Source organism: Oncorhynchus clarkii, chromosome 12 (assembly GCF_045791955.1).
Source record: "Oncorhynchus clarkii lewisi isolate Uvic-CL-2024 chromosome 12, UVic_Ocla_1.0, whole genome shotgun sequence".
NCBI classification, from domain to species: Eukaryota; Metazoa; Chordata; class Actinopteri; order Salmoniformes; family Salmonidae; genus Oncorhynchus; species Oncorhynchus clarkii.
Window position 1 is genome coordinate 19,552,545 of NC_092158.1, and position 22,785 is coordinate 19,575,329.

A 22,785-nucleotide genomic window follows, 5' to 3' on the forward strand; every position below is an offset into this window, starting at 1 on the left:
GCCTTGTTCAGGGGAACAGTGGGTTAACTGCCTTGTTCAGGGGAACAGTGGGTTAACTGCTTTGTTCAGGGGAACAGTGGGTTAACTGCCTTGTTCAGGGGAACAGTGGGTTAACTGCCTTGTTCAGGGGCAGTTATTATACAAAACCTTGGTGGATTCATCAAGAATCCAATATTACATCAACAGTGTAATTACAGTGACTTATGTTGTTCTTCATACCTTCCAGTCAGTCATCCTTTACATGAGAGAATGTGTTTACCCTAAAGGTAATCAAAAGTAGATTATGCAGTAGTTAGGTTAGCGTCCTGATACGCCATGGTGGTAGCTAGACGAGCGGTTAGATCGTTGGGCCAGTAACCGAAAGGTCGCTAGTTCGAACTCCTGAGCCGACAAGGTGAAAAATCTGTTTGTGCCCTTGAGCAAGGCACTTAACCCTAACTGCTCTCCAGGGTCACCATTGATAAAGGCAAACTCTGGCCATGACCCCATTCTCTGAGGGGGTTGGGATATGCAAAAAAACACATTTCTAATTCACAAGAGTATTAATACACACTTGTACATGTGTGAAATAGGACAGAAAAAGCACCCACAGTATTTATGTATGTTTTGTGATTTCACTCCATTACAGGGTGATGTTACCCCTTGTTGTGGGTTGCTATGTGATACTTTTGCTGTCAACTAATTGTTACTGTATTGTCCCGTGCTGTTTAAGTACAGCAAGGTAAATATTATAGAAAGTCTGAAGTCAAGACAGTTGAGATTCTCTCTGTGTGTACATTTAAAATGTATTGTACTGCGATAGGAGAGAAAGGAGTTGACATTTTCAGGAAGGTCTGTTCCAGTCCCTGGCTATCAACACAACTAGAAATGCTTCATTTTGAAAAAAATGAATATGTAACTGTTCACTGTCTATTTTAGAATATTTGAATAAGACATACTTTTAAGGTAAAAACAAGATACAATATGTCCCAAATGATGTGTGTGTATGATCTATAACAATATGGATGGATTTCCAAATGGTCCACTGAGGATAATGGTCAAAGTCCCAAACCCTCGGTAGTTATTGAAGCCAGTGGCCTTGATTCTGATACGAGCCGACTCAGTGGATCCATAGAATCTCCTAGTACTCGTTATGAACAAAGAATAATCATGTTCTTATAGCAGCCCCACTCTCTATGGGGTATCTATGCTTTGATAGATGTAATCATTTGTAAATAGTCTCCTGCTGTAAATATATTTAAATTATAGTATATTTTTTCAGATGATTAATAGGTAATACATAGATTCTCTATGAACGTCAGTGCAACATTACTGTTATGCTCTGTGCCGACATTAAACTAAATATCAAGTACCCATTTATTAGAAGCAGCAATTATTTTTGCTTAACCATACCATTAAAAATTGCAACTAACATTTTATTCCCCAATTTGCTGTTACAAATATTTGCATGTAAACATGACCAGAATTCTGAAGTTCTGTATGTGCTATCTACAATAACCAAAATAAAGTAAATACATTTTTAAAGTATGCATTTTGTCTAATGGTATCTTTCGTTTTATATAACAGGAAAACTAATTTGTAAAATATACTATTGTTTGTATGCATATGGCCAGAGGTTGGGTCAAAGTATCTAAGTTACCCCTGGCCCAGCAGCATACAGATAGAAATGCAAGAACAAGTTACAACAAAATGAATTCAGATTATAGAAAAAGTATGTGCATGTCAAATATTGATGAACGTAATCACAAATTGGCCAGGTAGATGACTATTCTGTGTTAAACCCATACACATCACATCATTTATCTGTCCCAAAATGGCATCTGCATTTCAGCACTAGAGTCTTCACTTGATCTCCATGGTTGAACCTAGGCAGAAGAGTGTGTGGCAGTAGTGTTGACTCAGCACTTTCTTAGATTGGCCTATGACCTGAATCCTGGGATTTATGCTAAACTGGGCCTGGATTAAAACCTAGTCCTTCCTCCTAACATTGAAGGGGAGGGTGACAGTCCCAGACATACAGTATACACCTGGGAACCAGACAGTTAACTTTTCTATTTATTCCTATCCATTTAGTCAGTAGAATACACAAGGGTATAGACAAATGTTTTCTGATTTGAGATTAAAATTATACAAAATGTTAGAGTAAATTTGTGAAACATCTGGGTAAAAGAAATTCGACATCTGGTTGAATTTAGATGTCAAAACACATTTTGGATGTGTTTTGAGAGTACTGGAAGTTGTTAGTATTATACTAATAATTGTAAGCACATTACCATCTAAACAGATATACCAGAGAAGAATTCTGTAATACATTCAATTATGTTTATCATGCATTTATTATTCTTCTAACATGACAGAGTAGATCCATAAGTTCATTTTAGGATGGTGTCTTCAGAGGCTGTGGGGGAGAAAATAAAAAACATGCTTCACACTCCATGCTCAAATCAAACATTTCTTCACTTACATCTTCACAGCATCCTCTAGCTGATGGTATCATTGAGTTCTTATGCTGAGATAATAGTTGATCTCAGCAGCTGTATAGGCATAGCAGGAGATTTTTCAAACAACCTTTTCTTGGCAACCCTTTCTTCGTTCTCGATTAGGAGAGGCACCGTTGCCTTATGCACTTCTGTGTCCAGTTGCAGGTGGTACTCCAAAAATCAGAGAATATTTTAGAAAAACATTAAATCTACTTTTGCACCACGTGAAGAGGTTCCTCATCATCAAAGCTACCGCACATCTCGCATTTTCCAGCATCTTTGCAGGAACTACTCATTTCTATGCGACGTCGCCAAGTGTAAAGGTAGATGACAGTCCGTCTCAGTGTGACCAAAACAAAGAATTACACACTGTTAAAATAAAGGTCCAATAAATTTAAAAAATCTCACTTGATTAATTTGTTCTGAATATTCTGTTTTTTTGGAGTACCACCTGTAACTGGACACACAAGTTTATAACTCGCCTAATCGAGGACAAAGAAAGTATCGCAAAGAAAAGGTTGGTCGAAAAATCTGCTATGCCTATACAGCAGCCTGAGATCAACAGTTATCCCAGCATGATACGACCTGTATGATACCATCAGCTATTCATCTCCTATAACATTCTGATGGGTTTACTTTTACCTTCCGCAAGTGCTTTGGCTATTTTTTCCTGTTCCTCTCGTATCTTCTTCTCTGCTTCCTCAACACGCCTCTCTTCCTCAGCTCTTGGCTTCAGATAGTCTAACGGAAATGCAGAGATGACATTCAGTAACATTGCAATTATGAACATTCAAAATACTCTCGGGTGACATTAACACAATATTATATCTTGTAGGGAGGCAGGTAGCCTAGCGGTTAAGAGTGTTGGGCCAGTAACCATAAGGTCACTGGATTGAATCCCCGAGCCGACTAGGTGAAAAATCTGTTGATGTGCCCTTGAGCAAGGCACTTAACCCTAATTGCTTTTGTTTGTCACTCTGGATAAGAGCTTATGCTAAATAAAATAAAAACGTAATTTTACTTACCATATCTCTGTTTGCCATAAAACATGCCAATGAGCAAGAATGACCACCTTGCTGTCTGAAATAAAGGAAAATTGAGTTGATTTAACGTTACCCAGTTTAAAAGTATTGACCTCTGTCTAAACTGGTTGCCTTTAATTGTCTTTTGGCATAATAATTAATTAAAGGGGCGCGTTTGTAAATTTGCTCTGGTTATCTACTCCGATTTCAGAGCACTCTCGTCTGAGCGCAAAATAATATGAATTTGCAAATGCTCAACACCCATTGTCACCCACACGATCAGAACACACAGGTTGAAATATCAAAACAAACTCTGAACCAATTATATTAACTTGGGGACAGGTCAAAACACATTAAACATTTATGGCAATTTAGCTAGCTTGCTGTTGCTAGATAATTTGTCCTGGGATATAAACGTTGGGTTGTTATTTTACCTGAAATGTACAAGGTCCTCTACTCCAACAATTAATCCACAGATAAAACAGTAAATTCATTCAGGCTTCTTTTTCTTCTATGGACTTTAAATGGCGGTTGGCAACCACCTTTACGGTGCATTACCATAAAGATGAACAGAGTGTGGACCTCAGTTCAGCTTTCAATCACTCACGTGCCTAAAAACCAATGAGGAGATGGGAGCGCTTGAGCATCACAAAAAGAACCAAGTTCTATTTTAGCGGCTGGCCACACAGAAACTCAATTATGCACGAGCAGTGTGGGTGCAATGATTGAATAACATGTATGTGTAAATGGATTTTGCAATGCTCGCGTATGCGGTGTGGTCAGCATGTTACAGTCACCAACGCTCTGGATAACATGAAAACAGCCTAACCAGCTCTGCTAGGGCGAGTAAAATGGTCAGAGTGAGGTGTTCTCTCATGTGTCTGGATGTAGCTAATCAGCAAGCTACCCAATCAGCAAGCTACCCAACGTTAGCCAGTTAGCTTGGGTGCTTGACTGGCAAAGCGTCCAGTGTGCGCTCTGAATGTAACAGTATAATTTTAGACCGTCCCTCGCCCATACCCGGGCGCGAACCAGGGACCTTCTGCACACATCAACAGTCACCCTCGAAGCATCGTTACCCATCGCTCCACAAAAGCCGCGGCCCTTGCAGAGCAAGGGGAACTACTACTTCAAGGTCTCAGAGCAAGTGATGTCACTGATTGAAACGCTATTTAGCGCCCACGCTAACTAAACTAGCCGTTTCACATCCGTTACATGAACACTCCGAGAGTGAAACTCTGAATTTACAAACGGACAATCTGACAACGCTCTACATTTACGAACACCCATAGTGAATTTACGAACACACCCAAAGTTAGAGTCTGACACGCTAGCAAGACTAACTCTTAGATGAATTGGAACGCCCCCAGTTAGCCATGCAAGTCTATAAATTAGCCCGTTATCAATAATCATTACACGTCAATTAACTAAATTACTATAAACATTGATGTTGGTTTGGCCGGATTATTTAGTTACGTTTGGCTAGTTTTATGGCAGGCATGTCGTTAGTCAACGTTAGCTAGCTAGCTGGCTAACCCTCATTGGATTTAACCAGTCAATGTCATATGAAAGTTCACGTTAGTAAGCTTTCTAACGACCCAGACATCTGATTTTAACATGACATAACAATAACATGTTGTATTCATCAAATGATGTCAATGGAGTTAGTTATACAACACAATTTAATAAAATAAATATATATTTACCTTGATGACAGGCGACACTACAACTGGAGGTACCATATTGCTGTTGTAAAATTGAGGAAATGCGCATGCCAGGGAGGAGTGTTGATAGCAGATCAAGTCGATTATTCGGAACAGTAATTCTTACTTTTATTTATTTGTTATTATGTGATTCAACGTTATTTCTATAGCATGGGCTTTATATACAATCAAGACTTTTGTTCTCTCGCGCTTTCAACCAGACAGGTTAGGGCTATGTCATACAATGTAATGTGGTCATGGACTAGTGATGGGAAGTTCGGCTCATTTTACCGACTCGGATCTTTACGATTCATTCAGTCAAATAAACTAATATTTCGACTCATTTCGTTCATCTGAGGCAGTAATGCCCAGAGCTACGGAACATACAGAGCACGCTGGACCCTCTACTGGCGAACAGAACTCGTGATTCTACAAGCCTCTCGTTCACCATAAGGGGCTTATTGGAGCTGTCATTTTTGACTGTGACTTGTAAACGTGTGCTCTAAATAGTGTACATTGGTTAATTGCTAGGCATACAAATACGATTATTTCTTGATAGACCTATATTTGAAACGAGGTCTAGTTGTGGCCTCAAATGGACTAGATTGTGAATGACTTGGCGAAATGCATTGTTACTGACGCGACACATGGTTCTACTAGAACTTCGAGAGCTGGTGTAAACCAAACTGTAAGCACTGTGTCGTTCGCGAACTGCAGACTCCCAAATTATGAATGTTCTAGTTGTTGAGCAGAGGCTGTGTATGTTTTGTTTCTACAAAGCTGTGACCATAACATTAAATAATCAATTAATTGCATTCATTCTTGCACCATGCAAACAATTCTCAGTTCTAAACATGTATTTTTCTTCTCTATACTCATGATTGCACATATACCAGACAATCATTTTAGTTGGTGGTTGGGGTACATCTCTGGAGGCACTGAGCTGGAGGAGCATGTATTTATCCTGCTGTAGGCCTCATTCTTATAGAGTTCCACAGTATGAGTCATAATACCCATAAAACCTAGCATTCAAACAAGGAAATTGCTCTGACCAGGTTGCTGCCTGCAGGTTGTCCACATGAGGTTCCTTGATTGGTGAAGCGTGTAGAGTTGATCCATAGCTCGGGGAATAGGAAATGGCGGCGAGTAGTGCGGGCTAAATGGAGAAAAAGTTGGTGAAGCAACAGCTGTGTTGGAATACGAACAATATGGGTAATATCAGTTCTGATTGTATGGAATGGGAGGATGAGGGTCAAGGACCAGAATGGTCGGTAGTGGAAAGACAGGAAGAAGAGAGATCATGATACAGAAAGCAGTGGAGCGTCTAGTAAAGAAAGCATAAAGAGGGCCAAGGTTTGAATCAAGAGTAGTGATGTGTTGGAGTGGAAAGTGGTGATAGTGTTTGATGAGACCACTGGGCCCCACTTACACCCTATCCGACTAACTAATGCTTTAGAGAAAGAGGTAGGTGAAATGAAATTAGCTTGGTTAATTGGAAATGGCAGATTGTTAGTATTGTGTGGTATCCAGGCTTACCAAGAGAAGATTTAGAAAATGGAAAAGCTTAATGGGAAGAAGATTAAAAGCCATGTCCCTGGGGTCTCAATATCTATGTCCACAGATGATATTAAAATGTGAATGGAGGCAGACTTATTGAGACCAAAAGGTTGATAAGTAGGAAAGAGGGTCAAAGAAGTGAAAGCTTATCAGTGATGCTGAGGTTTGAGAAAGTCTTGCCGGGAAAAGTACAGATAGGATTCCTTAGTGTCAATGTCAGAGAATTTGTCCCGTATGCACTGCAGTGTTTTAAATGCCAAAGAAAGGGACATGTAGCTGCTCAGTGTAAAGGAAAGAAAAGATGTGCCAAGTGTGGATGTACCTGTAGTAAGTGGACCTACTGTCTGGTCTGGTGCTTCTGCTGGTCCTGGCATGGTTTGGAGGCCTGTTCAGAAATCTTGTGCTCATGAATGTGCAGTGTCAAAGGACACTTTGATAATGAATGAAGTTGACTTCATAGCTGTTATTGATAAGGTTATCAATACGACTCAGGTTGTGGAAAGCAGAAATGCCAGGTTGAAGGTTGTTGTGGAGACAGCATATGTTACAAATGGTTGTTGACATACTGAACAATCCTAAGGGTGGAGTGTTTCAGCATGATACAGATCAAGAATAGTGGGTTTGAGGGGGGGGGGGGGGGTTGCTAGAAGTTAGTAGGGATTTAATTTGGTTTTGAATTGTATTTTCATGGTAGTACAGATTTGGGCAGATCATGATTGATCGTGCATTCCAGCACAGTAGGTGGCGGCATGCACTTAAATGATTGTTTCCGGACTGCCATGATATCATAGAAGAAGAAGGTGCAATGATGGGGGGGAAATACAGGTGAAAATATTGAGAGAGAGATTTACATGGTTATCAAAACATCACGCCACGGTAAGCCTACACGAAACACAGCCCTTATTTTAAGTGTTTATAAAATCCCATATGGGAAAAATGAATGGTGGAAAAAAATGTGGAACCATTTCCTTCATTCGTTTTTCCCATGTGATTTTATAAACACTTAAAATAAGGGCTGTGTTTTGTGTAGGCTTACCGTGGCGTGATGTTTTGATAACCATGTAAATCTCTCTATTTTCACCTGTATTTCCCCCCCAAAATGAAATCCTAATTAGATGTTCATGTAGCTATCATAAAGAACTACAAATGCCATTATGATCTGGACGAGACTGCCGACTCGAGACAAAGGTAAGAATCTCTGGATTAACTATCTAATGTTAGCTAAATGTAGTAATGTAGGAACCATTTCTCTGTTTGACAGCTGGGTATCATGACGCCTCCACTGTGGGCCTCTATTATTATCTCAGTGGTAGGATACAGTGGTAGAATACATTGCTGCCAGCACAAGCAGGTCTAGCAAAGAACTAAAATGAACAAGTCACTCAGTCAAACTAATTATGATTCTCGAGTCAGTAAAAAGAGTAGTTAAAAAATAACAAATCGTTTGCGAACTGCGCATCACTAATGGACTCTTACTTTCAGTAGGTCTACAATATTACCTAACTCACCTGTCAGGTGAGAACCAGCCAACCATATGACAACTGATCAGACATGCTATATTTGGCATCAAATTGTTAATATATTTTTTAATGAAAATGTATCATCATTGCACCTTTGTTTTCAATCAGAATTGTAATATCTCTTGTTGAATATAGAATATAAGCATTGAAATACAATGTTACGTTTTTATATTGAAAGTGTATGTCATTTAGGCCTATTCAATGCAAAGTCACAGTTATTCATAAAGGGAGGAAGTGTCTGTGGACTGTGTTGTTCTTGAATGAAAACCACTTCACCTCAAAATAATCACAGTAAATTAGATAAAGGTTGTTGATATAAACAAGAAACCCTCAAAATACAAATATCGCATCACTTTGTAGAAAGTGTTCAGTCGTTGTCATAGATGCAACCTGCAAAGAAATGACAGCTATTACTAGAGATGACTGACATTTGAAAAAAAATTCTCAGACAAGAAAAACACATCAGCACCATATTGCAAGAATAAAATTGATAGCGTTGATCGCTTGATCTTCTGATTTAGCATATATTATGATATTCATTATTAAATGCCATTGCATGTCAGGTCTGAAACATACCATCACTAATGTCATCATAGATATCAGCATCTCTGTAAAAGCAAAACAGATGATTGGTATCAAATTCTGGGTATTTCATATCCAAGCATTTTTCTCTGCAGTTTAGTAAACTGTTAATTACATACTATACAGTATATTATGTGTATTTATGGATGTGATTTTGTATTATCTGTTTTTGTGTTGTACTTACTCTACTACAATATGGCTGGTCAAGACGTAGCCGACTGAAGGAGAGAGAGATGGGGAGAGATCATTGAAGTTAGTTCCCTTGCAGATTTGTTTTATTGCAGAACGCCTATGTATCACACTGAGGATTCATTGTTACTCACACTTGCCCTCCTCGTTTCTGCAGATGAGTTTGTTGTCTACAGGCTTAACGATGACATCCAGAGTCTCCCCAGGTCTCAACAACAGAGCTTTACTGCTCCACTTCTTATTGGCCAAGGTGGAAACGATGGTCACCTGATAGAGTACCTGGATTTCCCCATCATACTATAGGAATGAGAGGTCAGGTTTGAGGGTCGAATGAATGTACAAAAAATGTAAAATTATAAACTTAAATTGTGATAGCCAAATTACCTTGAACTTCTTTCTGAATTCCTTCTCTTCCTTTTCAAGTTTCTTTAGCTTTTTAAGATCTTTGTCCTCAGCCTTACCCTTGGTTTTACTTAGTGGGAGACTGAAGAGAGAAAAACGGGACATTATCAAAATGCTTCCCAGTGGATGAAAAGGACATTCTTATGTAATTACAGCGACTTTGTTTAAACACGGGTGAAAAAAAAACTCTCTCTGTCATTACCTGCTAATAGGTGGAGGCAGATGGAAGTTAGTGGTGTCAACATCATCATAAATATCTGAATCACTGACTTCAGAAGATTCTTTTTAGAACAACAAAAGTTACAGAGAAATAACATCAAGAACACATTGAAACAGAAGGGAAGTTAACAGTACTTTCAAAATTCTATTCTTCAGTTGTTGTAATGCCACCGACACAGAACACACATAGTCACTCTGCATATGAATCATATTAAGTTACCAGTATTTCCTGTCTGGTCAAACTGGGAAGGTGGGGATACTCTGAAAATGACAAAAACAGAATTAAAATATTAGTCCATGTTATGTCTGGTGCAAGTTGATTTTATTGATTGTGGGTTCATTGTAAGCAAAAGGACACAAATCAATACAGAGAATCTAGCAATAATAAAACAAAAACAGGTCAACAAATCACAACCAATTGAACTATGATTATTTTTTTCACACCTGTACATAGAACATTGTAAGTGAGTGCATCTACAGTAGATGTATAGACAGAAATGGGGAAGGTTGTTCATTCATTAAAGGATGTAAAATAAGTATTTATTTAATGATTTACAGTGCTTGACTTGGGCAGGAGCTCACCAGAGCTAAGTACCGTTACCCCAATCTTTCTACTGCTTGAGCTCCTGTTCCTCTTATAGAATATTAGCTCAATGGAGTGTTTATTGTGGAGCTCCTGCACCTAAATATTAATGGTACCGGGACCCAACATGAGTACTAGCACCTATTTCAGTCCAAGTCAAGCACTGATGATGTAAGTATGATTTCATTAAATTATTCAGTAGTGAGGTAATGAATCCCTTCAGTCCCTCCTGATTAGTGCTTTGATATTTGGGGTTATCGGGATAGGAGGTAATTACAGTGTATTTCCTGATCCATCTTATGGTATTACTCAATTTTGCTGCCTGGGCTTTTCCTCCACTGGTCGAAGCCCTTAATAAACATCCAAGAGCGAGGTTTAGGAGGGGATCTGGAGTCCGAGGGGCTAGGGCTGCACATACATACTTATTCACATACTTACACAGACACATGCATAGAAAATATACACTCACAGATGAATGCACACCAATTAATCTACACCATCATAGTGCAACATGATATTCTCACCTGACGTTGAAGCTTAAATCGTCAAGATCATCATATATGTCACTATCCTCATCAGGAGGGGAAGGAAGAACCACTAGGAATGACCAAGATAAAAATGTAATCTAGATTTAACTAAAGTAATTTGTGACCACATTGCCATATTGTGTTGATCAGTTTCAATATTACGTTTTGGTCATTTGAAACTTACTTCCTGCACTCTTAATCCCACTGGAATGAGGAGGACATCATTCCATTGGATCACATAATTACACAATCAAAAGACAGAAAGAAATTCATGCAGTGCATTACAATAATAAGGTATTCATGTCTTTCCAATGGTTATTTGTCTCAAATGTTTTTTTACAGTGTCAGCAGGATCGAGAGCCATTTTACCTGCTGAGGTCATTCTGAAAGGCCACATCATCGTATACCTCCGGTTCGTGCTCCATATGACTGGATATAGACACACCCTGACGCTTCAGGGTGTCAAAGTCAATCTCAACAGACTCAGTCTTCACATAGCCATCTGCAAATATACAGAGCACATGTTAGTCTTGCACATGAAGAACAGTCAAAAGGATGTGAGGGAGAAAAGTAACCTGGAATAGGAGCGAGGAGAAGAAGGAGGAGGAGGAGACAGCTGTCACTTACAGGAGCCGTCCTGTGACCTCCCTAGCCAGCGTCCTTCTGGGTTGTCCAAAACACGCATGATGTCAATAGACTCTCCCTGCTTCAGCCCCAGGTCCATCTTACTCCCTTTACTGTCCACTCTGGCCTGGACCCTGTGGATGACCTTCAGTGGACCAGTCAGCTGCCACAAAAGGAAACATAAATACATGATAGAAGATGCAGCGTAAACACATTCACTTCATAAATAGTATACTGGATGGACTCTACAATACAGCAATATCTAGGGGAACTACTGAACAACAGGCTTTTGCAAACACTTACTTTGAATTTCTTTTTGGCCTCTTGTTCTTTCCTCTCACGTTCTTTCTGTTCTTTCCTTTCCACCTGTCGTTTTTTCTCCTCCCTCGCTCTCTTCTTCTCCTGCTCCTTTGATTCCACTGCCCCCCTGATTATAAATAAGTGTCAGTTGTGTTAATGCTCACTAGAGGGCAGTGTTTATATAAAACTATAGACTTGTCTCAGACATCTCATCAGCTTTTGGGCACTGTAGAGTCCTCTGTCTATGTCTAAAACCGGTTTCCAATTTCACAGATTGGTACAATAGAAAAAGTTGAATAGAACTTGGAGGGAATCTTTCTCACCATCTTTCGTCAAGATCTTCATACATTTCATCACTTTCACTGTCCTATTGGATGAAAAAGATGCAATCAGAATACTGTAGGCCTGTATGGTGGTATTTAATCAAATACATAGGCCTAAATTGGACAAATTAGGAATTAGGAAAACATTTCACCTTAGTCTTTTGACTAGGATGTCCTCCAGAGGGAGGGGGTGGAGGATTGTTCATTAATCCCACATCATCATAGTTCTCATCTGGGTCAGGTTGGATTCTGGAAGCAGAGACACAAAGTCAGTCAACTGGCCAAAATGACCCACCACATCACAATGGAAATAAGATCAGTGGACAAGTATGCCACTGGGCATAGACGTCAGTTCAACGTTGATTCCATGTTGATTCATTGCAATTTCATTGAAATGATGTGGAAACAACATTGATTCAACCAGTGTGTGCCCAGTGGGATTCTACTTTGAAAGTTACTGAAGGAAATAATGAATAGTAGGATCTAAACAAAAAAACAGGGATTTGTGAAAGGGAAGGTGTGCTGTTTCTATGCTCTGAAGTAATTGCAGTGTGTGTCTACAGGCTTATGTGCATTTTAATTATGTATGTACTTCACAGGAGGTTGGTGACAACTTAATTGGGGAGGACGGGCTCATGGTAATGGCTGGTGTGGAATGGTATCAAATACATCAAACATGGTTTCCATGGGTTTGATTCCATTCCATTAGCTCTGTTCTGGCCATTACTATGAGCCGTCCTCCCCTCAGCAGCCTCCTGTGATGTACTTCAATGCCAGTAGTGGTATTTTCTAATATCGTCCGGTTTTCATACGACTCCCCTCTGATTATCAGAGTCCGGTACTCACATGGCTTCTGGTGGTCGCGGGGGCAGGCTAAGGGCCATGGGATGAGAGGGCAGGGGTGGGGCCATATGGTTACTGGGGTGAGAGGCAGGGTTTGGGGGAACAGATCCCTTCTTTAACCCAGCAGGACCTTCAGGGGAGACAATACAGGCCTTTAGATGACCACCTCACACATACAGTGAAAAAGGAAATTGCATGAACATGTTAATTTTCAAATCAGCTGCATATAGTGATTGAATATTTTGCTACACCCACAATAACACCTGCTAAACATGTGTATGCAGTGGCTGATTTAGGTATAGGTGACATGGGCAGCCGCCCAGGGCGGAATGGTGACATTTGCGCGATTGGTTTTCTATCGATCATTTGCACATCACATCAATGATATCATGTCACCGTGTGGGACTTTTTGGTCAATTAACCTTGCCGGAGTGGGCGCACTGATTCTAGTTTGTGAGCTAGGCAGGCTACTGCCTGGGAAGGTCTCCCACTCACAAGTACGAGATGGGGAGGGGGGCAGGGGTAGGTTTACCTCAGGTCTCCCCACTGGAAGCCTGAGCTAGGGGGAGCGGAGGAATCTATCAAATTGCGCACCTCTAACTTTGTACAGTACTAATGCAATTAGTAAAATCAGTCACACTACAAAATGCTACCAAATAAACCACAATTCATTCATAATACTGTGAATATATAGTTTCACTGACATATTGATGCATTTCTTTCTGGTTTGTGTGAAATCGTTAAGAATAATATAAAACCAGTCTGCACACCACCAAGGTGAATTGGTTTAGTCTTGACTCTTGGTTGACAGTGTTGGGGGATGGGTAATGTAGTCTTGACTCTTGGTTGACAGTGTTGGGGGATGGGTAATGTAGTCTTGACTCTTGGTTGACAGTGTTGGGGGATGGGTAATGTATTTATGCTCGAGTGCCAAATCAACACAAATTTGTTTCAATTGGTCTTTGTTACTTATTTTTTATATTTATGAGTCTTTGTATATGTTTTTTACATTTATATAGTTTTAAATGTTCTCATTATTTATTTGTGTTGTTCCAAATGTCTGAATAAATATTGCAGTTAATGCAGAATGGTGCTTTTTTTGGGGGGGGGACATCCATCCATTCGCCCAGGGATCTATGCAATCTAGAAACGCCACTGTCTGTATGTGACAAATAAAATGTCATTTTATTTGAATAAAGCATCAGTTCTGCTTCTTCTGTGGATGTTATTCTGTAGTTGAAAATGAGAATAGCAGAGTTTGAGATGACCCTTGTACTCTTGGATACCTGGTTACTGAAGATGTTGATTTTCAACCTGCATGTAGGCAACAATCATTACTCCAATAAATAGTGTCTGTAACAGCTTTGGCCTACATTCTCACCAAGGGGAGTGTGGAATTCACATTGGATTCTTCTCTCTGCTGACTAACAGTAATGCATGCAAACCATGCTGAAATCTGTCTTTAGTCAAAACCATATCCCCATGTGGTTCCAAACCTGAAACCTTTCACTTGAATATGTGCCTGTTTAAAGATGAACTTCCCAGTTAGGGTGCAAACATCAGCTGTAGAAAGGAGGAAGAAAAAAGAGAAACTAGAGAGGGAACTTATTTAGGGGAAGCATTCATTTCTGCATCTTTGGTTTTACATTTTGACGTTAAATTAAAGGGCAGCTCCGTGTTTAACTTCACTTATTCTTTATGTAACAGAGCTTATATAAAGCAACACACTGTGCTGTAAAGCAAATTCAACAGCTCTAATCTGTCTCTCAGTTGTCAGATTCTGTCTTGTGGTTTGTGATGAAGACCTATGATGCAGCCGAGTGTGTGAGTGAGTGTGTACTCTACGTGTGCATGCATGTGTGTGTGTGCGTATGCGTGTGTGCATGCAAGTTGCCTGCCTGTGTGTGTGTGTGTGTGTGTGTGTGTGTGTGTGTGTGTGTGCGCGTGTGTACATGCAAGTTGCCTGCCTGCGTGTGTGTGTGTCTGCGTGTCCTCTACTACTCGTCTCTGGGGGCTCTGATCAGTGGAGCATACAACCACATAAACCCCTCTGGTCTGGGTGCAAGACGGAAAGTCTGAACAACTGCAGCATGTTTAGAAAACCACAGCAGAAGCATCTTCACTATTGATGGATTTGGCGGTATGTAATTTATTAGTTACGTTAGAGATAGAACACTTACCATCGGTACTAGCCTCTGTGCCCTTCTTGAACTTATCCAAGGTCACCCTAGGAGGCCGGTTGGGTTTGGCTGGCGCAGTCCCTATTGCCAGGAAATTGGGCATGGGGTTCAATTTGGGGGGGGACGGGCTACTGTTGCTCACCCCCACGACTGGGGAGGTGGGACCCAGGGGCTTCTTAATGAAGCTGGGTTTCTTACTGGCTGTAGGTATAGGAAGACAAGAGTCGCTGGAAGTGAGGGGAAGTTTGGTTATTTCCTTTACCCCATTCTCAGATAGGGTATCTCCTCTATTGAACATGTTCTGTGCAGTCCTGAAGTTGGAGGGTTTGAGGATAGAAGCTGCTCCCAGTGGTTTGGTTGTAGAATCCACTGCTCCATCCACACTATCCTCTGTCTGTAGACTCATCTTTGCAATGGAGATTATGTTTTTTTTGGAAGGGGGTATTTTGGGTGGGATGGAGTTAGAGGTACCCCCACTATCGTCAGGTTTGGGGCTGCTGTCTTTGACCCAGGAGGGTTTGGCCACACCCAGGGGAGGTTTGGGAAAGGCAGACTTGGTGTCAGACGAGGTCAAGCTCAGAGATGGCTTCTGGAGAGGGAGTTTGGGCAAAGGGCTTTTGACCTCAGCATCCTGGGATATCTCTGGGCCAGGTGGTTTGAGTTTATAGGGGTACTGTTTGACAAAGGAGGGTTTGCTGTCCTCTTGGGTGTTTCCAAACTTACTAGGGATCACTTTGATTTTGGGAAAGTCCCTGACTTCTGGAGCGCTCTTGGTGGAGATGGTGCTCTTGAGGAAGTTTGGTTTGGGCGCGGTGGAGGCTGCGCTGCCTGAGAGGCTGGTCTCCAGGGCATGTTTCTTAGGCTGGATGGGGGGTCCTGAGGACAGGGTGGGGTGCACTGTAGCTTTTGGACGTTCTGAGGAGATACTCTCTGTAGCATTTCCCCCCGTGTTGAAGCGAGCCATGATGGCCTTCACATCAGACTTGTTGTCCTGCTGGCAGGAAACAGAGAAAGACTACTGAGGAGGAAGTGTGCTTTATGTATACTCTCAGGAGTTTCCCCTAATAAATATGAATTTGAGGAAGACGGAAACATTTAATGTCATTCACATCAATATGGCATTATTGATTCATTAACCACCATTGAAAATGTCTCTACTATACAAACACAGACACATTTAATGAGGGAGCTAGAGAAAGAAGAGAGGGAGAGAAAGGGAGAGAAAGGGGTGGGACCCAGGGGGGAGAAAGCTGGAGGTTGTAACAATTGTTCAATAACTGACATTTAGAAATTACTCCAACTTCCACACGTACAGCTACTCATTCCAAACCAATCACAACATCTAAGAGAAAGGTTGCTCTATGATTTTACAGCTCAGATTGATGAAACTCAAAGGACGAACTCTAAAAAGGATCCTAAGCCTTACGACCGAACCCTGAGTAAACTATACTGTGTTTGCACCATGTTGGTATTTTTAGCCACTTCAATCTCACTGAAGTAAGCCAACAATGATTCACTTACCTCTTTGTGTCTTGAGGTACTAAGAGCACTTAGACCCTCAGGACCCAGTGTGTGACAGATCACACAGGAAATGCAACAAAGTCATGGTGCTAAACAGGAAGTGGACACATAGGTGTTTTGTGCTCACATTACTTGATTAACCCATGCTTTGCTTTGTTTTTCATAGTCAATATAGGAGGTCTAACGATAATGGTTCTGCTACTTACTATTTGACAAAAACAATATATTGAATGGCTGGTTGTTAAAAATATAATTACGATGACCTAAGATGGCCCAAATAACCAGATTACCACTCTATGGTGAAAGAGTTCTTTAACTTCTGTGTCCGCCTACATTGTTGTTGTAGCTGTAGTCTCTTGTTAATCCTGTATTTCCACGCTCAAGATGCAAATGACAAAAAATCTGTTTATTTGTGTTCTGTCTGTGTGAAAAGGTACCATAGGTTCTGGGAACTCTACTCTGGTGTGAGGTTTTGAACATGCATCTGTTATAAGCTGCACTAGTGATAGCTGCAGTAAAAGACTACTGTATGCTCCATGTTGTTGACAGTAAGGGATAAGTGGTGGATGACTTTAATCTTGTAGCACCACACCTCACATTAATGAGGTTTGTTTGAATTGAGACAGAGCAACCTATCATGAGGAAGTGTTGATAAGTCCGGAGGACAGACATTCCTATTGCACAAGGCTGACGGCACCCTGGCCAGGGAGGAACACGCTGTGCTGTTGTTGAACTTGGACAGACAATTGAGACAGCTAGGGGGGCAGAAGTGTCCATAAGAAGTGGCATCAACTAATCAATTAATGAAACATGTTAACACTTGTTTCACAATGTATTGTATTTAATGAATACACAAATAGCCTAATAAATTGTGTCATGCCATATAAAGAGCAACAACTTGTAACACAGCCACAGAGGGAGATTACTTAATAGGTATCTGAATATCATTCCCACTGGTTCAGCTTAAAGCAGTCAATGCACGTGACATGTTCAATCATTAGTTAAACACTACCCTTTGCCTCATTGGTGAGCATGCATGACTATTGCTCAACTCCGTAGTTTCCCCCCAGAAACGACACGGAATCCACTTCAGCTGGAATCCACTTACAGTGGCAAGAAAACGTATGTGAACCCTTTGGAATTATCTCGATTAGTAGTGGAAATTTCCTGTATTTACCAAATCATGAGACCAAACCACCACACAAGTCAGAGTTATCATAAAGTCCATCTTTAATTATTTTGAGCTCCATCACAACCCTGTGACTCTCAGATCAATTCAGTGTCTATAAATGAATTATCTGAGAGTCCTTAAACATTGCAACTGAGATCCTTTATAGCAAAGACACACATAGCCAGACAGCATTGGCTATAAATTATCGTTCAGCTTTCTCTCCTAAACTATGTCCTTATCTCGCTCTTGGTACCACTCAGGACCAAAAACAAAACCTCATCCACTAGCATATATCAAATACACCCCTCCTGGACAAGATCACAGAGACACAGTGACTGGCACATAGACATTGTTGAGCCAAGAGATAATTGGTTCCCCCTCAATCATCCCTTCACATGGTTTAAAATATATGTTTACATATGAAGACAAGCTTGACCTCTCTCCTCTCTGCGGCCCAAGTAACTGAACCCAGGACAGAGAAAGCATAACTGCAAATGGCCACCACTATAGTACAACAAGATACATTCTAAATGAGAAGTAACTCACAAGCATATAATGAAAATCAAACATCTTATCTATGTTACCCAACTATTCTGATTCATCCCCAACAATTGGTCATCAAATTTGATCTGCTCCTCATCTAAGTCACAACGATAGACAAAAATGTTGTGCTTAAACTAATAACACACATTATTGTATTTTTCTTGTCTATGTTGAATATATCATTTAAACATTCACAGTGTTTGTTGTAAAAAGTATGTGAACCCCTAGGCTAATGACTTCTCCGAAAGCTAATTGGAGCCAGGAGTCAGCTAACCTGGAGGTTCAATCAATTAGACGAGATTGGAGATGTTGGTTAGAGCTGCCTTGCCCTATAAAAAACTCACATGATTTGAGTTTACTATTCACAAGAAGCATTGCCTGATGTGAACCACGCCTTGAACAAAAGAGATCTCAGAAGACCTAAGAATGGTTGACTTGCTTAAAGCTGGAAAAGGTTAAAAAAGTATCTCTAAAAGCCTTGATATTCATCAGTCCACAGTAAGACAAATTGTCTATAAATGGAGAAAGTTCAGCACTGTTGCTATTCTCCCTATGAGTGGCCATCCTGCGAAGATGACTGCAAGAGTAGAGTGCAGAATGCTCAATGAGGTTAAGAAGAATCCTAGTGTCAGCTAAAGACTCACAGAATATTTGGAACATTCTAACATATCTGTTGACGAGTCTACGATACGTAAAACATGGGAGGACACCACGGAAGAAGCCACTGCTATCCAAAGAAAACATTTCTGCACGTCTGAAGTTCCCAAAAGTGCACCTGGATGTTCTGTGGACAGATGAAACTACAGTTGAGTTGTTTGGAAGGAACACACAACACAGTGTGGAGAAAAAAAAGGCACAGTACACCAACATCAAAAACTCATCCCAACTGTAAAGTATGGAGGAGGGAGCATCAGGGTTTGGGGCTGCTTTGCTGCCTCAGGCCCTGGACAACTTGCTATCATTGACGGAAAAATGAATTCCCAAGTTTATTAAGGTCTTTTTGCAGGAGAATGTTAGGCTTATCTGTCCTCCAATTGACGCTCAACAGAAGTTGGGTGACGCAACAGGACAACAACCCAAAACGCAGAAGTAAATCAACAACAAAATGGCTTCAACAGAAGAAAATACGCCTTCTGGAGTGGCCCACTCCTGACCTCAACCCGATTTGAGATGCTGTGGCATGACCTCACGAGAGCAGTTCACACCAGACATCCCAAGAATATTGCTGAACTGAAACAGTTTTGTAAAGGGGAATGGTCCAAAATTCCTCCTGACCGTTGTGCAGGTCTGATCCGCAACAGAAAACATTTGGTTGAGGTTATTGTTGCCAAAGGAGGATCAAGCAGTTATTAAATCCAAAGGTTCACATACTTTTTCCACCCTGCACTGTAAATGTTTACACGGTGTGTTCAATAAAGACATGAAAACCTATAATTGTTTGTTATTAGTTTAAGCAGACTGTGTTTGTCTATTGTTGTGACCTAGATGAAGATCAAATTTTACGACAATTTTATGCAGAAATCCAGCTATTTCCAAAAGGTTCACATACTTTTTCTTGCCACTAACTAGTTCATGTCCCTTACAAATGTAGCCATTTGGAAGCTAATCATTATTCAACAAAGATCTAAAGGGGAATGTGTGTCTGTCTGTTATGGATGTGCTAAAGACTGTGTGACAATGCTATCTCATGTTTATGACTTTACAGACACAGTGGGTTTCACTTGTCTAACGGCTACTGTACTGTATGTGTCACAAAGACATTAAAGAAGGTCCTTTCAGCATCCTTCTGTCTATAGTCACCTCACCAGAGATGTGCTGCATGTCTAGCAGGAGTAAATTACAGCCAATAACAGAGGTTCTACAGCAACACATTGACTTTTTTGATACATGAGATTAGTTGGCTGTGAGCTGGGAATTATTTTGGTATGACATGGCCTTGAGCAAAATCCATGGGTGAAAAAAAGTAGGCTGTTGTAATTAAGATTACTTAGAATTAATGATTTTTCCAACAAAATTATTAACCTCCTGACACGCTAAGGAGAGGTCAGTGTCTTAGATGTTGTTCTTATAGCTCAATAAAGGATAACATGTCTTGAGTAAAAGCAAAGAGGAACCAAAGGTTTCAAGTTGAAAAGGCTGTATTACACAATCCAGACTGCCACAAACCTGTTTAGCAAAACTGCTTTGAACAAGTACTTCTCTAATGCAGAGGTTAAGAGCTACTCTTATAAGAAAAAACAAAAAGACATCAAACTTTTCTAATCTCCGTCTCATAGCGCTTTCATAAAACTTTAAAGAAAAATCTGCAAAGAAAACAGGGCACCGTATAACAAAGAAAATTAAAATAGAATAGTATATATTTACAAAACTCCTGCTCCTACCTGCCACTACACTACGTTGTACAACAAGGACGGTAAACAAACAGTAAAGCTTTCCCAAGTGAAATGTTCTGCCCTGTTACATGTATATCCTACTACCATTCACTTTTTATATATAAACCCACCTGGCACTGACCTGTATATACTTGCATTCTCATGTTTCTTTAACTCTCATTGCAGTTCTTGTGTGTTTTTTAGTCAGACTTTTTAACATTTTATCTATGTTATCTAAGTTATGATTATCATTGCACTGTTGGAAATATCTCTCAAGGTTAGAATATTACTGTACCACAGGAGGATGTTGGCACCTTAATTGTGGAGAATGGGCTCATGGTAGTGACTAGAGTGGAATAAGTGGCATGGTATTAAAAACAGCAAACACATGGTTTCCAGGTGTTTGATGACATTCCATTTGCTCCGTTCCGGCCATTATTATGAGCCGTTCTCCCCTCAGCAGCGTCATGTTTACTGTACTGTTTTACACCTGTTGTATCCTGTGCACGTGGCAAATAAACTTTAAAACTTGAAACATGAAGCTAGTTATACAGTAGCTAATAAAGATACAGTACCATTTACTGTAAGTCTGGTACTCACCATAGTGGGAACAGTCAGCGCCTAGGGAATCTATCCAGTCTGTACGTGGGCTGGTGGTCCTTGGGTAGGGGAGAGTCTTTGTTTGTGCATGTGAATGAGTTCCTCTGTGTGTGTGTGTGTGTGTGTGTGTGTGTGTAAGCAATTGTGACCTCAGTGTGTGTGCTTTTAACAACTTCCCCTCTCTGCAGAGGGACTCCTATTGAGTTATAAGTACGGCAGCCTTATCACTTTCTATTCATCTCCTGTATTTGCCTATTGCCTAAAAACAGCTTCTATCTCAAGGCTATCAGACTGTTAAACAGCCACCACTAACATTGAGTGGCTGCTGCCAACACACTGACACTGACTCAACTCCAGCCACTTTAATAATGGGAATTGATGGGAAATGATGTAAATATATCACTAGCCACTTTAAACAATGCTACCTTATATAATGTTACTTACCCTACATTATTCATCTCATAGGCATACGTATATACTGTACTCTATATCATCGACTGTATCCTTATGTAATACATGTATCACTAGCCACTTTAACTATGCCACTTTGTTTACATACTCATCTCATATGTATATACTGTACTCGATGCAATCTACTGTATCTGCCTATGCTGCTCTGTACCATCACTCATTCATATATCCTTATGTACATATTCTTTATCCCCTCACACTGTGTACAAGACAGTAGTTTTGGAATTGTTAGTTAGATTACTTGTTGGTTATTACTGCATTGTCGGAACTAGAAGCACAAGCATTTCGCTACACTCGCATTAACATCTGCTAACCATGTGTATGTGACAAATAAAATTTGATTTGATTTGATTTGATTTATTGCAAGCAGCCCCACTGCTGTTTTCATCTCCACTGAACCACCAGTGTCACATGTCTACTGTAATGTTTGTCATGCGAAATACGGCCTCTCTCCTCCTCTGGACTACCAGTCAAAAGTTTTAGAACAGCTACCAATTCAAGGGTTTTTCTTTATTTTTACTATTTTTTACATTGTAGAATAATAGTGAAGACATCAAAACTATGAAATAACACATATGGAATAATGTAGTAACCAAAAAAGTGTTAAATCAAAATATATTTTATATTTGAGAGTCTTCAAAGTAGCCACCTGAAAGATTAGTGGAATCTGTGTGGGTAGCTGGACAGGTAGGATGACTGACAGTGAGGTGTCAGGTGACAGAGGAATGGATGAGACTGAGGCAGGAATTCCTTTAACCATAAAGTGGTATATTTACTGAGTAGTTTGTGCTGCATCACTAAGGAAACAAATAACATGTATCTGATCAAATTCCTCATCCCAAAGATTATATCATAACAATCATTCATGATTAACATAATTAGGGAAGTCAACAATCCAGTTCATTAAGAAGTCAATAGTAATCATCCGTAAGTCATTTAGGCTCGTAACTATTTATCATAAATCATGAAAGAATACAAACAGTGAATGGTTATTCAATCTATAATCCCCATTAGTTTGGTATCAAAGTCGATCAGTTAGCAAACAATGACGTT

At 40.2% G+C, this 22,785-nt stretch overlaps 1 protein-coding gene across 3 annotated transcripts; it reads right to left on the reverse strand.

Moving 5' to 3' along the window:
- Window positions 1–8,321: 8,321 nt before the first annotated feature.
- LOC139421903 (FYN-binding protein 1-like) lies at window positions 8,322–21,401 on the reverse strand. Of its 3 annotated transcripts, none has more exons than XM_071173036.1 (17): window positions 21,262–21,401; window positions 15,055–16,045; window positions 12,878–13,004; window positions 12,184–12,280; window positions 12,032–12,075; window positions 11,712–11,835; window positions 11,412–11,571; window positions 11,154–11,286; window positions 10,969–10,988; window positions 10,782–10,854; window positions 9,895–9,935; window positions 9,658–9,736; window positions 9,438–9,537; window positions 9,188–9,350; window positions 9,049–9,082; window positions 8,859–8,890; window positions 8,322–8,672 (listed from the first exon to the last, which is right to left on the reverse strand). In XM_071173036.1, exons 1-17 carry the CDS (start codon window positions 21,262–21,264, stop codon window positions 8,650–8,652), a joined length of 2,244 nt encoding a protein of 747 aa, XP_071029137.1. In that variant the 5' UTR covers window positions 21,265–21,401; the 3' UTR covers window positions 8,322–8,649. The 3 variants fall into 3 exon arrangements, 2 of the variants coding, with proteins under 2 accessions (XP_071029137.1, XP_071029138.1); XM_071173037.1 differs by lacking the exon at window positions 21,262–21,401 and adding an exon at window positions 16,576–16,600 and having other exon boundaries at window positions 15,055–16,048; XR_011635685.1 differs by lacking the exons at window positions 8,322–8,672; window positions 8,859–8,890; window positions 9,049–9,082; window positions 9,188–9,350; window positions 9,438–9,537 and adding an exon at window positions 10,535–10,665 and having other exon boundaries at window positions 9,677–9,736; window positions 21,262–21,345.
- Between the last annotated feature and the right edge of the window lie 1,384 nt (window positions 21,402–22,785).

Excerpts from the sequence above, each read along its gene's own strand:
- LOC139421903 (XM_071173036.1), bottom strand. Across the intron at positions 10,989-11,153 it reads TTTCAGAATGACCTCAGCAG|TGGGATTAAGAGTGCAGGAA; the intron begins GTAAAATGGCTC and ends TCCTCATTCCAG. Across the intron at positions 8,673-8,858 it reads CTATGATGACATTAGTGATG|GTTGCATCTATGACAACGAC; the intron begins GTATGTTTCAGA and ends ATTTCTTTGCAG.